This window comes from Heterocephalus glaber, unplaced genomic scaffold (assembly GCF_053883595.1).
Source record: "Heterocephalus glaber isolate CG9 unplaced genomic scaffold, H.glaber_assembly_v1.0 deba00000122, whole genome shotgun sequence".
In the NCBI taxonomy this organism is placed as follows: domain Eukaryota; kingdom Metazoa; phylum Chordata; class Mammalia; order Rodentia; family Bathyergidae; genus Heterocephalus; species Heterocephalus glaber.
In genome coordinates, this window is record NW_028258138.1 from 88248844 (window position 1) to 88262820 (window position 13977).

At 53.1% G+C, this 13977-nt stretch overlaps 1 protein-coding gene and 1 long non-coding RNA gene across 3 annotated transcripts; one reads left to right on the forward strand and one right to left on the reverse strand.

Moving 5' to 3' along the window:
* Positions 1-671: 671 nt before the first annotated feature.
* LOC147830564 (uncharacterized) lies at positions 672-6496 on the forward strand. The gene is made up of 3 exons (XR_015439127.1): positions 672-1444; positions 3164-3469; positions 4542-6496. It is a non-coding gene; the product is annotated as an uncharacterized LOC147830564 (long non-coding RNA).
* Positions 6497-10977: 4481 nt separating this feature from the next.
* Coxfa4l3 (cytochrome c oxidase associated subunit FA4L3) lies at positions 10978-13977 on the reverse strand. Of its 2 annotated transcripts, none has more exons than XM_004835468.4 (5): positions 13858-13977; positions 13528-13589; positions 13245-13330; positions 12668-12728; positions 10978-11345 (listed from the first exon to the last, which is right to left on the reverse strand). In XM_004835468.4, the coding sequence occupies exons 2-5, from the start codon at positions 13561-13563 to the stop codon at positions 11277-11279; spliced, it is 252 nt and encodes an 83-aa protein (XP_004835525.1). In that variant the 5' UTR covers positions 13564-13589; positions 13858-13977; the 3' UTR covers positions 10978-11276. The 2 variants fall into 2 exon arrangements, with proteins under 2 accessions (XP_004835525.1, XP_021117270.1); XM_021261611.2 differs by having other exon boundaries at positions 13872-13925.

Consider the following 13977-nt stretch of genomic DNA (forward strand, 5'->3'; position numbering starts at 1 on the left):
AAAACACAAGCTCAGTTTGAAGAAGTGAAACCAGACTCGCGGGAGGCTGGCCCCGAGAGGACGCAGAGGGAAGCCACTGATGTGCAACCCTGTGTGACTGCAAAAGGGACGTACGTGAGGCACAGCACACAGATGCTACGGCCCAGGAGACCCGGGTTCCAAAGAAAGCTGCTCCCTGGCACTGGCCCGCCACACCCTGTCACCAGGAGGGTACTGGGAGACGGCCCGGCCTCAGGGCCTGCAGGGACGTCACTCCTCAGCCCCTCTGAGGGTCCCCTGGACAGCCCGGTCCCCACACATTCAGGAGAGTTTGGTCCTGCTGGCTCTGGGTGATGGGGACCCCTCCAGGCTGGCACAGGGTGGTGTGGCTGCCAGAAGGGGGGCACCCAGCTGCCCGGCCTGGCACTGCCATCTCATCTCAGGCTGCAAGCCCAGGCCCCACCGGGGCCATCTCCTGCCCGGCCTGCCTGTGTTCCCTCTAGATGCTCACTCCGAGAGCCTAGATCCTGTGCCGGCCTTCTGTGAGCCACTCTACAAACCAATCAGCGGGAAGCGGGCATTGCAGAAACCCGATCGGCTGGGCAGGGCCCCGGGCTGCAGCAGGCAGTGCTGGCCCTGAGCCAGCCTGGTGGCACCTGGCAGGTGGACGGTGTCAGCTGGCAGAGGATGAGAAGTCCCTGCACCAGGGTCCCAGAAGCCACCCAAACTGAACTGTGAGCAGATGGGCTTGTTCTCCAGGTCCCTGCCCCAGCAGCGTGTCCACCCCCCACTTCCTCCTCCTTCCTGGGTCCTGGCCCACACCCTGGGTTCAGAGATGAAACTGGGAGGGACTCAGGAGCGAGGTGTCCCCGTCCTGGCACCACTGGCCTCCACACCCACTCTGTCACGGCCTCCAAAGTGGGGACAGGGTGGGCGGCTCACAGCCGGGCTCAGGCGGGGCCACCAGGACCAAGCAGGAACCCAGAGAAGTTGCTGATGACACCGTGCCCGACTGACCTCCAGCCACCTCCCTGCAGCTCAGCTGTGCCCTGGAGGACTCCGCTCTGCAGCTCCTGAGACCGAAGACCACCTGTGAGGCGAATGCTGTGCACTGACCAGGGCGGCCAGTCCCTGCCGCTGACCCCAGGCAGGAGGCACTCAGTTACCATTATCCCCATTTTACAGGCGGGGAAATCGAGGCTTCCAGGCTGGACAGTGGCACAACACAACTGCTGTGTCCCGGAAGCAGACTTGAGCCCAGGCCCTGCCCGTACAGCAGTGCATCTGTCATACCCAATCCAATCCTTGATGGGTGACAGGGCTTAACTCTGCCTCCGGTACTGGGGAGGGTGATGTCCAGGAGGGCTTCGAGGAAGAGGGGCCGTCCGAGATGTGGCCAGAAGGACCAGCAGGATTTCTACAGATGAGCAAGCACATCCCCAAACGCAGGAGAGGCGGCATCGAGGTTTTGTTTATTTATTATTATTATTACTACTGGTGTTCTGAGAAGTCCCACTATGCATTCCGAGGCTATGCTGGCTTTGAACTCACTATGTATCCCAGGCTGGCCTCAAAGTCACGACAATCCTCCTGCCTCAGCCTCCCCAGTGCTGGGATTGCAGGCGTGCGCCTCATGCCTGGAAGGAATTTTGTTTTCTTTGTAAGTGGCCCTCAGCCTAGTCTGCACACTGTGGAGTCCTGGCGAGCTTTACCAGGGGCCAAGTCTGCTAGGAGCATCCCGGGGCGGCCTGGGACCCGGGGTCCCCACGGGCAAGTGGGAGGACAGCTGAGGGCCCTGTGTCCCCTCTGCCCTCTGCGGGGCGGAGCCGCCCCTCCCTCGCCTTTCTCTGCCTGTCGCCAGCTGCCACTTTCTGTGAGCCGGAAATTCTGGGTTTCCCTGCAGGGCCGAGAGGAGCGGCAGGCCAGAGCCAGGCCCAGACCCAGGAGGGGCTTGGGCTGCGAGCTCCGGGCGGGCGGCTGGAAACTGCTGCGCCCCAGAAACCGGGCAGGGAGCCAGGCCGCCCGACCTGGGCTTCCCCTTCTCAGGCCGCGCTGACTCAGGGGCGAGTTGACCTCGGCCCCTCACCCGGGGCAGCGTGACCAGCCCGGCCCCTACAGGGCCAGAGCCCCCCTCCTTCCTTACAGCAAGTGTGGGCGTCTGTTTCCTGACCCTGGGGTGGCTCTGGGGAAGGCGGGGTGCCCAGGACAGGAGCCCTCTCTGCAGCGGGAGGGGACAGAGCAGCCCCTGCCCTGGGCCCCGCCACCCTGTCCCTGAGCTGTGAGCCAGGCCAGGGCGCCATCTCTGCGAAAAACCACATCACTGAGATCGAGTTAGATTTGTAGCAAAACGTAAAACCTGGCCCTTGTTTTTTCTTTTTTTTCAGTTTTTTTTGGGGGGCACCAGGGATTGAACTCAGGACCTTGCACTGGAGAGGCAGGCGCGGTGCCCCTGAGCTCAATCCCGGACCCTTTTTGTCAGTTTTTTGACACAGGGTCTCTCTAGGTAGTTCGGACTGGCCTTTCGGTGATCCTCCTGCCTCAGCCTCCCAAGTGCTGGGCTAATACAGACACGATATCGCTTTCATTTTTAATGACTGTGCTGCTCTTCATATGTCCATCTATTCCACACATATTCATGTGTATCCACCTGTGTAGTCACACATATTCTTGTCTTTTGTATATTGAGGTGGGTTCCTCTTATTGGAGGTCCGCCTGTTCCCCTTTTAAACACTTTGCTGTTCTAGGTTCCCAGTCTTTTCCTCAGGCCTGCTCCCCAAGGGGCTTCTCCGAGCTCCGCACACACTGCCGCTCTCCGTCTGTTTCTAGAAATCTGTCCCTTGCGCCCGTTTCTCCTGATTTCTCAGGTTCCCAGAGCGAATGGTGCATCTCGAGGCTCAACCCGGTCTGAATCACAACGACTTAGCTCAGCCAGGAAAGCACGTTGCCGTGGGGAGGCGGCTGGACAAGGGGCCCTGCCCTGCCCGGGAGGGGGCTCAGCGCAGCCGGCTGCTGGTCCAGGGATTAATTCATCCATTCCTTCCCTGCAAGACCGGAGGCCCACGAGGAAACTGTTTTTGCTCACGACTGGGTCCCCACTGCCTCACTGAAATATTTGTTGAAAAATGGATCCAGTTTCATGATTGCATATGCCAGAAATTATAGTGTGAATCTTTTTTTTTAACAGGGTCTCTCTTTGTAGCTCAGGCTGGCCCTGAACTCACAGTGATCCTCCTGCCTCTGCCTCCCGAGTGCTGGAAATACAGGCTTTGTCATGTGAATCTTTGCAAATTGATTCCTCACTGGGTTTTATTAGAACATCTATCACATCCCAGTACTCTGTAAGATGGGGGAAGCTGCTGTACAGAAGTAAACAGGATCAGGCTCGGTGTGGTGGTGCACGCCCAGGGGACGAAGGCCAGGGCACTCTCGGGCCTAGCGGAGAGCAGGCACGGCGTCTGAGTGATGCTCAGCTGGCCAGGACCCGGAACCGGTAAGCGGGAAGTCGGGGCGGGGTGGGTGCTGGGCTGTACCTGTCCTGCACAAATGCAGCCCCGCCGGCCACAGGACGGCCTGAGAGCTCGGCAGAGGACCCGGCCGGGGCTCGGGCGGCGACACTGAGAGGTGAGGGAGCAGGAATGCGGGCTCCTGGCTGCCCAGCCCTGACCCACTCAGCCGAGAGGACTCTGGTTTCTTTATGCAAAGCTCTTTGCTCCGAAGCTGACCCCACCCCCACCGTGGTGCCACCTCGGGCCCCGCCCCACTGCTACAGGCTGGGGAGCAAACCCAGAGGGAGCCCGGCCTGGGCCCGCACAGGGGCCACCGCAGGCCGCCTGAGGGACTAGGGGGACCGGCTCCATGAGCCTCAGGGCGACCACAACAGGCACCCCAAAACTGAGCCAGATCTGGGGCTGACTGTCCCAGGGACTGTTAGGGTGGCAGAAGGAGACTCATACAGCCCTGAGTTTTTTTATTTTGGTCTCTTTGAGACAAGGTCTCGCTATGCAGTTCAGGCTGGCCGTGAACTCACTCTGTAGCCCAGCCTGGCCTCGAACTCATGGCGATCCTCCTGCCTCAGCCTCCCCAGTGCTGGGACTACAGGTATGCGCCACCATGCCGGCCAGCCCTGACTCTGTGTATCTCACCTGAAGCTCTGGTTACCTTTCCCAGCCAGGCCCAGGTGGGAGTTTTGAGGACAGGTCTAGAAAGGTCTTGCCTTCTGCTCCTCCTCGCCTTAATTTTTATTGGTTTTTTGAGACAAGGTTCTGCTCTGCAGTTCAGGCTGGCCGTGAACTCACTGTACTGTAGCCCAGGCCTCGAACTCCCAGTGATCCTCCTGCCTCAGCCTTCTAAGAGTTGGGTTCATAAGGGTGCACCACCATGCCCAGAAGCCTCTATCATTTTGAAGTGAGACACCAAGCAAAGTGCAGATTCATTTTCTGTGATATTAATTCATATGCCATGCAATTCAGCCCTTTAAAATGTATCATCTGGTGGGTTTAAATTTTTTAATTGTTTCTTTATGAAGAGGAACTGCTCCCAGCCACCATATTCATGTCTCGCAGTTCAGTTACAAAGTTCTGCGGAATTCAGTTCAAAGAAATGCTTCCCATTTCAACTGCTGCACAGCCCGGAAGACCTCAGCCTTCTTGTTCTCCCCCCATCGCACATGGATCGGTTTCTGTAGAAGTTGGCTGTCTCTCGGCTCTGCTACAGCACACAGACCAAGGGCTGCGACCCCTGGGGACAGCGGAGGCTCCCACAGGAAACTGCAGAGAAATGGCCAGAACGCCAGGCCTCCAGGTCACAGCGAAAGGCCCGGGAGCTCGGCAGCTACTGTCCTGGACACCAGGTCCTCCAGCTGACGGAGGGACAAGGACAGGGCCGATGGCTTCTGACTTTGTGTCCTGTCATGGATGTGTTCCTGGAACCCACAGTAAGGCCTGTCAGGTTTTTGTGTTTTTGCAGTACCGAGGATCAAACTCAGGACCATGCCCTTGCAAGGCAGGCGTGGCATCATTGAGCTAAATCCCCAGCCCAGACTGTCCATTTTATTGTAGCTAAACTACAGTGGACCCTTGACTTACGAACCCAATTTGCTCTCGAGGGCTGGTTGTAACTCAAGTTGGTCAGTTGAGGCTCAGGCTCCTCTACACAGCCTTCAAAGTCTCTCTCCTGTGCACAGGCCGATCTCAGTGTCCTCAGGGAGACACTGGCCTGGGGTTTCTCAGTGAATGCCACACAGGAAAGGTTGCTGTCATTTTCCTTCCAGAACTCTGTGAGGGTTAAATCTATATCTGAGACCATCTGGAAGCACAAGTGGCCAGCACTGGGTCATAACTCAAGACTTCGGTCCTAAGTTAAAACTAAAATTCCGATCAGAACTCAAGTTGTTTGTATGTCAGGCCTGTCATAACTCCAGGTCCCCTGATCCATCAAAATGAGGCTACATTTTGATGCTAAAAATAATAATTTAAAAGTAAATGGTACCATTTCAAAAACTTGGAAGCAAACCTTGAGAATGTTTGGTGCTTGACTCAACAAAACAGTCTCCCAAGTGACAAGCAAACACCTGCCTGAGGTGTTAATCCACCTCTTGGGTCCATTTCCCACTCCTGTGGGCAAAGACGTCATGCAAGCTAACAGTGACTGGCCCTGGGAAGTAGCCTTAACTTCACGATTACACACCAAGTGAATACTATTTTATTGTAGTATGAGAAATACCAGGTGTGGTTCTGCCACCTGCTGCGCAAGTGCAAGGACCCGAGTTCAATCCCCGGTACCAAAAAAAAAAAAAGAGAGAAAGAAGAAAGGAAGGAAGGAAGGAAGAAAGGAAGGAAGGAAGGAAGGAAGGAAGGAAGGAAGACCAGGTGAGGGCCGGGGATGTAGCTCAGTGCCATGCCTGTCTGGCAAGTGGGAGGTCCTGAGTTCAATCCTTGGTATTGAAAGAAAAAAACATACCAGGTGAGGGGCAACCCACTTTCCAGTCCCCCTTCTGTGTCTCTTACACAGAAGCTATCTTTCTCTCTCTCTTCTTTTTTGGTACTGGGGCTCAAACTCGGGACGTTGTGCTTTGGAGGCAGGCGGCAGCACCTCTGAGCTAAATCCCTGGCCCTTTTCTCTTCTTTTTTGAGACGGAGTCTCACTATGTAGTTCAGGCTGGCCCTGCACTCATTGTAGAGCCCAGCCTGGCCTTGAGTTGGCAGGAATCCTTCTGCTGAGATTATGGGCATGCACCACCATGCCTGGCCCAATTTTATTCTAATTTTCATATTTCAAAAAATAAATGTTATGGGCTGGGAACGTAGCTCAGTGGCTCTGTGCCTGCCTCACAAGTCCTGAGTTCAATCCCCGGTATAAAAAAAAAATTATCCCACTCTCCCCTCCTCTTACACCCCCTCCCCTCCCTATGTACAAAAGCTTTGTTTCCATTTTTCCTTCTATTTTCACTTTTTTTCTTATCCTTTCCTTTCTCCCTCTCTCCTTCCTTCTTCCCTTCCCATTTGAACACTTTCTTCCCATTTCCCAATCTCTATTCTACATTTTAGTCCTTATTTCCACTTTCGGTTTCTCACATCAGGGAAACAATGTGGAATTTAAACATGTGTGTTCTAATTTTCATTTCAAAGCTAAGTAGTAAGCACACAGGTAAATGATGCAGTGATTTGCATCATTTACTAAAACTAAGATCAAAAACCAGTCCTAGCTTCTAGGAAAAAGTTCTATAACTGCCTGCAGTAATTCTCTAAGGCTGGGGAAAGCAATGAGACAAATTACAGAAACATTAATCCCATTCTTACTGCTATCTTAGATACATGTGCAGCTTCGCCCTCCTTCGTTGTTGGAGGCACACAGCATCTTCTGGATGTGAGAATGGCTGTAAGGTGCCTGCCAGCCAAGCGCAGTGTGCCGAGTCCTAGAACCTGGACTTGCTTCTAGTGAGAGGCGCATGTGCTGATATCCAGACACTGCACTTGTTGCTCGCTGTGCCACCCTTGGGGCTGACCACCTCCCTGGGCCTGTGTTTGGCCAGGTGTGTGCGTAGGTGCGGGTGTGCTCTCAGACGGGACACTCGGGTGTTGTGAAACAGGTGGGCCAGGAGTCACAAGGCTGCGTGCCTGAAGAATATAATCTTAAACACGTCAGGGCTTTCCAGGCTACATGATGCTCATCCTCCCAACATTGTTTTAAAGTGAGAAGAGAATTCAATTCCGCCTCTAGCATGTGGTCACCCCCACATCAGGGAGTCACAGCTGTCAGCTGACCCAAGAGTTATGGTGGACCCTTGACTTACAAGCTCAATTCATTCCCAAGGCCTGGTTGTAACCCAAGTTGGTCAGTGAAGGCTCAGGTCCTCTGCACAGCCTTCAGAGTCTCTCTCCTGTACACGGGCAGATCTCAGTGTCCTCAGAGAGACACTGGCCTGGGATTTCTCAGTAAACCCCACGCAGGAAAGGATGCTCTGATGTTCCTTCCAGAACTCTGTGAGGGTTAAATCTCTATCTGAGACCATCTGGAGGCACAAGTGGCCGGCATTAGGGTCATAACTCAAGACTTTGGTTGTAAGTTAAGACTAAAATCCAGGCAGTAACTCCAGTGTCAGACTGGTTGTAACTTGAGGCTCACAGAGGAGGGTCTGTGGGGTTCCCAGAGGCTGCGGTCAGGGGCAGGGCCGTCCAAGTCCAGTCTGCAATCTCATTGTCACCACCACGTCTCCACAAAAATGGGAGAGAATTTCTTCAAGAAAATAGTCAAGAGGACCAGGGATTTAGCTCAATGGTTCCACCTCCTGCCTTGCAAGCGCAAGGACCCGAGTTTGAGTCCGGGTACCAAAAAAAAAAAAAAGTAACCAAGGAAGGCTGAGTGCTGTATCGGGCCTCACTCCGGATTTTGGTGATCTGCAAGGTGACTTGAACTTTTTTTTTTTTTTTGGTACCGGAGATCGAACTCGGGTCCTTGCGCTTGCGCAGCAGGCAGCGAAACCACTGAGCTAAATCCCCGGCCCCGACTTGAATTTTCTATTGGGAAGAGTCGCTTCCCGTTTCATCTGTACCTACAAGCAGTTACAGATGCTCCAGGTTCAAGGTCAGGAAGGTGGAAGGTTTCATCACCCTCTCTGCAGGGCCTAAGCACCACCTCCTCCTCCCTCGTCCACCTCCTCCCTCACCTGCCTCCGGGCGAGGCCACACTGGGAGCCAGACAGCCCCTCGCGGTCTGCTGTCTTATTCTCCCACCCCTGCCACTGTCCGTCAGCCGTGGCCTCACCTCTGTCCCTGGTCAGACAGTCTCTGCCCTCCAAGCGGGGGTCCCCGTCCCGATCAGCCGCCACCCCGCCTGCTGTCCTGCCCTTGGCTCATCTCCTCGGGAGGCAAACTGCGCCTCCTCTCTCGGCTTGAGACTGACCTGCCCCAGAGGTAGCCGTGGCACGGCCTTCTTTGGGACCTTTCCCTGGTGCCGGAACTGCTTCTCCTCTTCCTGCGGTCTCCACTCCGCTGCGATGCACAGGCGAGCCCCAAACCCGGCCAGCAGATCCCCAGCCTGCGCAGGGAGCCCTCTGCACAGGTGACTCATTAAACATTTAAGCGACAGAAAAACATCATCGCATCACAGGTAAAGAACGGTTCAAGTCCGCAGGCTGGGAGCGCTGTCCAGATGACGGCGAGCCTGCGCGCCGTGGAGCCGGGTTCCCCGCACATCCGGATCTGGGATCTCCACCCCAGCCCGGTGGACCTGGGCTCGGGACATTTGCGAGAACTCAGGCTGTTTGACAGGGCCCGGTTGAGCTAGTGTTGATGTCTGCATACATGATGGGTCACGCTCAGCTAAGGGACAATGTCCTGTCCCCTCGGAGTGAGCGCGTGCCTCGGTTTTTAGGGGGAAAGCTCTAGGGTGTAGGAGGGCTGGAAATCACTTTCAGGGTTCATGTTTAAATGGCAGGCACACTGCATAGAGAGGTACCGCCAGTGTGGCCCAATGCCAGTCGATGAAAAGGGAAAGTTCTTTGAACTAATTAATCATCTTTCAACTTTCTATATTTGAAATAAAAAATAAAACATTTGGGGGGAAAGCTAAGGACACATTTTGAAAATCTAGTGTCGCTGGGGCTCAGGAAGTGCGCCCCCAAATCGCAGCCTCGGAGGCAGAGTTCCCCCCTCAGCTCCTGTGCTCTGGCGCCTCACACTTCCTGCTCCCCACAGAGCCATAAATGAGAATTCCTCTTTGTGTGTGTGTATAGAAACCACAGCCTGCTTTCCCCAGAGCCAGCACAAAAGCTCTCTGCCTGAGAGCCGTCCATGGGACACTCTGTGCCTGCTAAGATCCCATCCCAGAAGGGTCCTGCTCTATACTGGAAGGAAGGGGTGTCACGCACAGCTCGAGACCGAGAACCCCGAAGACCATGGGGGGGGCTCCCCGCCCCGTTTGCATCACTCACACCCTTCCTGTCCAACTATTTCTACCCAGCTGGCCCTGTGCTGCGCCACGGAACCTAAACCTGGAAAAGGACAGTCGCCCCAGGTCTTTGGTCTTAAATGCAAACGTTCCCTGGTCACATAGAACTATCCTCTGGGACGTTTGTTACATTTTTCTCGTTAACCCAACTTTTGGTACAGGGCGTCGGCACTCAAAGGTGGGAACCCCTCCTCCCAAAGCTGCTCATGATCCTCCCGCAGCCTGTCCACAGCACACCACCACTGCATTTCCACCCAGCCTGTGCTTCAAGTCCAGAGGCACGGCTGGCCTCCAAAAGTTGGTGCTCACTCAGCTGCAGCCTGTTCCTGCCCGTTTGCCTGAATGGTATCAAATTCCACGAGAGCCTTAGGCAATTAGAACTGTGCTTCCTGATGGCTACACCTAATTCCATCAGGGATTTTCACCAGGGACAATTGAGGCCATAAGGAAGCAGCACATGTTGGGAGAAGCAGTCTGGCTTTAATCCTTTTAGAGTTGCCAAGCCCCTAGCAAGAGCTGGTTATTTCTTTATTGCTATGAAGGTGACAGGAATTCAGCCCTGCTCTTATGTCTCCACTGTATTCACATGAAGATTAACAAAAAGCATATTGCATTTTCATCTAGGAGTTAAGGGGCCCAGGTGAACAACCATCAGAAATGAAACTACAACCACACAAAAACCAGTACATGGCTGCTCCTATGAGCGTCATTTACTGTAGCCAGAAAGCAGAGGCGGCCTCAGTGCCCCTCGGTTACACAGGCACTCGATGGGCTCTTGAAAACATTCGAAGGTGGAGCCAGGCACAGCGGCCCCTGTCCTGTGATCCCATCCGTGTGAAATGTCCAGAACAGGCAAACCCAAAGGGACAGGGTCTATCCATGCTTGCCTTGGGCTGGGGCCCAGGGCTCAGGAACGGCTCCTGAGTTCAGGGTTCTTTAGGGGGCCATAAAATGTTCTGGAATTAGATGGTGGCCATGTTGCACAACTTTGTAAATGTAATAAAAACCAGTGAATTGTGCCATTTAAACGGATGAATACTATGGCATGTGAATGATATCTCAATTTCTTTTTTAAAAAAGTTAATGGAAAGCAACTTTGCACTGGATCCATTTTTAAGGACAGTCCAGGCACGTGGGGGCGTGAGGGGCCCTTCGGGCTCCGTCCCCCCTGGACAGGGAAAGCTCGCCCCGCCCCGCCCCGCCCCGCCCACCGCAGCTCACACTGGCGTCCTTAGGGCTGAGCGCGGCCAGTTCCTGTCCCCTGAATCCCGGCCCTCCCCAAGCTGCCCTCAGTCTCAGCCCAGCCCCACTTCCTCACCGTACTCACCGTCCTGCCACTCCGACCCCTCCCAACTTGGGGATTGTTCACTGCTTCACTGCGAATACTAGCTGCTCAATACATTTCTGGGGGGATGAATGCATTGAGAAGAAAACCTTACGCAACAATGTGTACCGGATATTACTTAAAAGATGAAGTTCTGGGCTCCAAAATGTGTTTTTCTCCCATGAAAAGAGGAACTCCTCCTTTAAGTGTATATTTAAACTCAGATATCTTGCACAAAGAGTATTTTATTACAGATAAAAATATAACATAAACCTTGACACATTTCAAGGAAAACATTCAGGCATCCTAAACATAAAACTTTTAACATGCAAAATTCAAATTTACAGCAATAAACACAGAAACTTATCTACACTACCTTTCATCCCATATCCAGAGCCCAAAGAAAGAAGACACACCCTAAAAATGTAGCAGAAGCACTTCCGCACACTGGTGTGCAGACTCTAGTCTGTACGGAAGTGTTTCCACTAGATTCCTAGAGTATTCGAGGGCTAGGGGAGGCTGCCGGTCATTTGGTCGCCCCTCGGACCTTCTGCAGCTCCTCAATCGGCTTCCACTGTTGGTTGATTGTTATAAGCTTTAAAGAGAAAGGAAATAAAGTGCTTTGTTAAAGATCTGTCCCTGTCCTCACGCCCCCCTTAGGAAAAGCATCTCTATAGCATCAGTGTCAGAGAACCACCCCTTGCCCTCTCGGAAACACACACCAAATAGGAACAGGGGCTGATTCAGTCGCTTGTCCCTCTAAAGGAGCCCCTGGGCCCCGGAGTGTTACAGGAGCGAAGAGGACGCTGAGCTTCGTGCCCCTTGCAGTGGCGGTGTCCAGATGCCTTAGTCTGCTAAGGCTGGCTGTGATGTGCCCCTCCGAGTGAATGTGTACGGTTCCTCGCACAAGGCTCAGCACACTGTGGTCTCCTCACAAGACCTCCTCCCGGCACTGCTCAGCAAAGGCCCAGAGAGCCAAGGTACCCAGTCAGGGAAACTGGACAGAGCCCTGGATGGCTCTTGATTTCCAGAAACCTCACGTGCAGACATTTGTGTTTGCCCCACGAGTGTTCTAGTACCCAGGACCTAGGAGACTCAACGTCCCTCTCTAGGTCAAACAGCTCCCTGAGAGCTTGCATTTCAAAAAAGCCTTTCCTAGGGCCGGGGATTTAGCTCAGTGGTTCCGCTGCCTGCCTTGCAAGCACAAGGACCCAAGTTCAATCTCCGGTACCAAAAAAAAAAAAAAGCCTTTCCTGACAGTTCAAGCCATCAGTGCATTCCAACAGACTCCATGCTGGCAACTTCCAAAATATTTAAGATGTAAATGGTCTTAAAAAGAATTTTACTTAAAAAGAATTTTACCCACTGGGTACAGTGGCCCACGCCTATAATCCTAGCAGCACTTGGGAGGCTGAGGCAGGAGGATCACCAGGAGTTCAAGACCAGCCTGGAGTATATAGTGAATTCAAGACCATCCTGAATCACATACTGAGACCCTATCTCAAAAAAAAAAAAAAGAATTTTACTTAAAGAGAATAACTTCAGGGGCACCTCACCTAGTATTTAGCACAACAGACCTAATGTTAGACATGTATCTTATGTATTTCAATAATGATAGAAGTGTTTACTACGGGCCACCCCTGGTGCTACACGTTCTGGGTATTTCATCTTCTTTAATCCCTTTGCCTCCAAGGTAGAGCACGTTTTCACACCTGTTACAGATTCTGAGAGTCTCAGCAAAGCCAGGCTCTGCAATCACCTGCGAGCAATGAAGCAAGGATTGGGACCAGAGCCCTACACTGGAGCCCACTATCTTTAATGCTTCGTCAAGTGGCTCTCCGAAAGGCGCTAGTCTGTTTTGCTGAGAGGGGTGGCTAGGTTTGGACTAAATGTCACTTATTTTTCACTGAGCAATACCTTTTGAGGTACACTAGGATCCACAGTCTCCCAAGGCTCTGGATTTCCTTTTCGATCAAAACTGAAAATAAAAGAAAGCTAATTAAGGGTGGAGAAGAACCAACTTCCACACCAGTTTCCAGTCACCTCTTCCTCAGACGCTGGCAGAGAGAGGTTTGCACCCCTCTAAAATTAGGGTGCACTGTAACCACTGAATGGGTCAGTTCTACCACATTAGGAAAGATCATTCTAATAAATTCAAATTTAAAAGCTTAATTAAAATGATGACATTGGAGGATATACATTTCCCACAAATGATTTAAAAACTTTAAAAATCCCAAAGTTAAGTTTAAAAATACCAGACTTTACTTCCCTGTGGAGGAGTGGAGCAGGACCAGTGAGCAAACGGATTTTTCTTTAGACACAAGGAAGAAACAAGTGTCGTTAATACCACTGAGTCATCTTTCAAATATCAGGATGCTTTCTAGCCCGAGTCCAAGCCCACGATCTGACCTTCTTATCCATAGGCGAAAACAGGAAACTGACCTCACCCTCAGAACCGGGGCTCACCAGCCTCCGCCCACCGGGCCCCACTTACATCACGTCGGTCTTCCGTAAGGAGTACACAGCGAAGGACAAGGCGCCGCCGGCCGCCACGGTCATGATCACCGCCAGGGGGATGAGCTGGGGGTCAACACGGGCCTCAGCTGCAGCACACAGCTCGGGCGGGCGCAGAGGCAGACACGAGACACAGGGGCGAGGGCCCACGCGAGGGGCATCTCTGCACACATCGCTTTTACACTGTCTTCCAAATCCACCATCGTTTCACCATTAAAAAGCAGCACTTTTAGGTAAGATTTCCCATTACTTTAAAAGCTTACCTCCTTCTTTTTCATCAAGGTTTGGAAAACGCCCATGATAGCTTCAGCGTAGAATGCCAAATCTATAAGAAAAAACAAAAACCCAAGATGCTGATCAAAACCTGGGCCACTGTAATCCTAGCACTCGGGAGGCTGAGGCAGGAGGATTGCTGTGAGATCAAGGCCAGCCTGAGCTATACACTGAGTTCAAAGCTAGCTTGAGACCCTGTCTCAAGAAAACCAAAAAAAAGCAAACTTGGCCCACTAGGACCCAACCCGGTGGACACCAACCTGCCCTCCGTGCTCCAAAGGCCTGGAGTGGCGGGGCTCACCTGGGCGTCCCAGACTCACCTGGCAGGGCTCACCTGGGCGTCGCACAGGCAGAGATGCTGCCGGGCTGAAGCAGAGCTCGCGCCTGCGCCTTTTATACCGGCCGCGACGCACCGCCTGCCGGCTCGGGAGGGAGGGCCA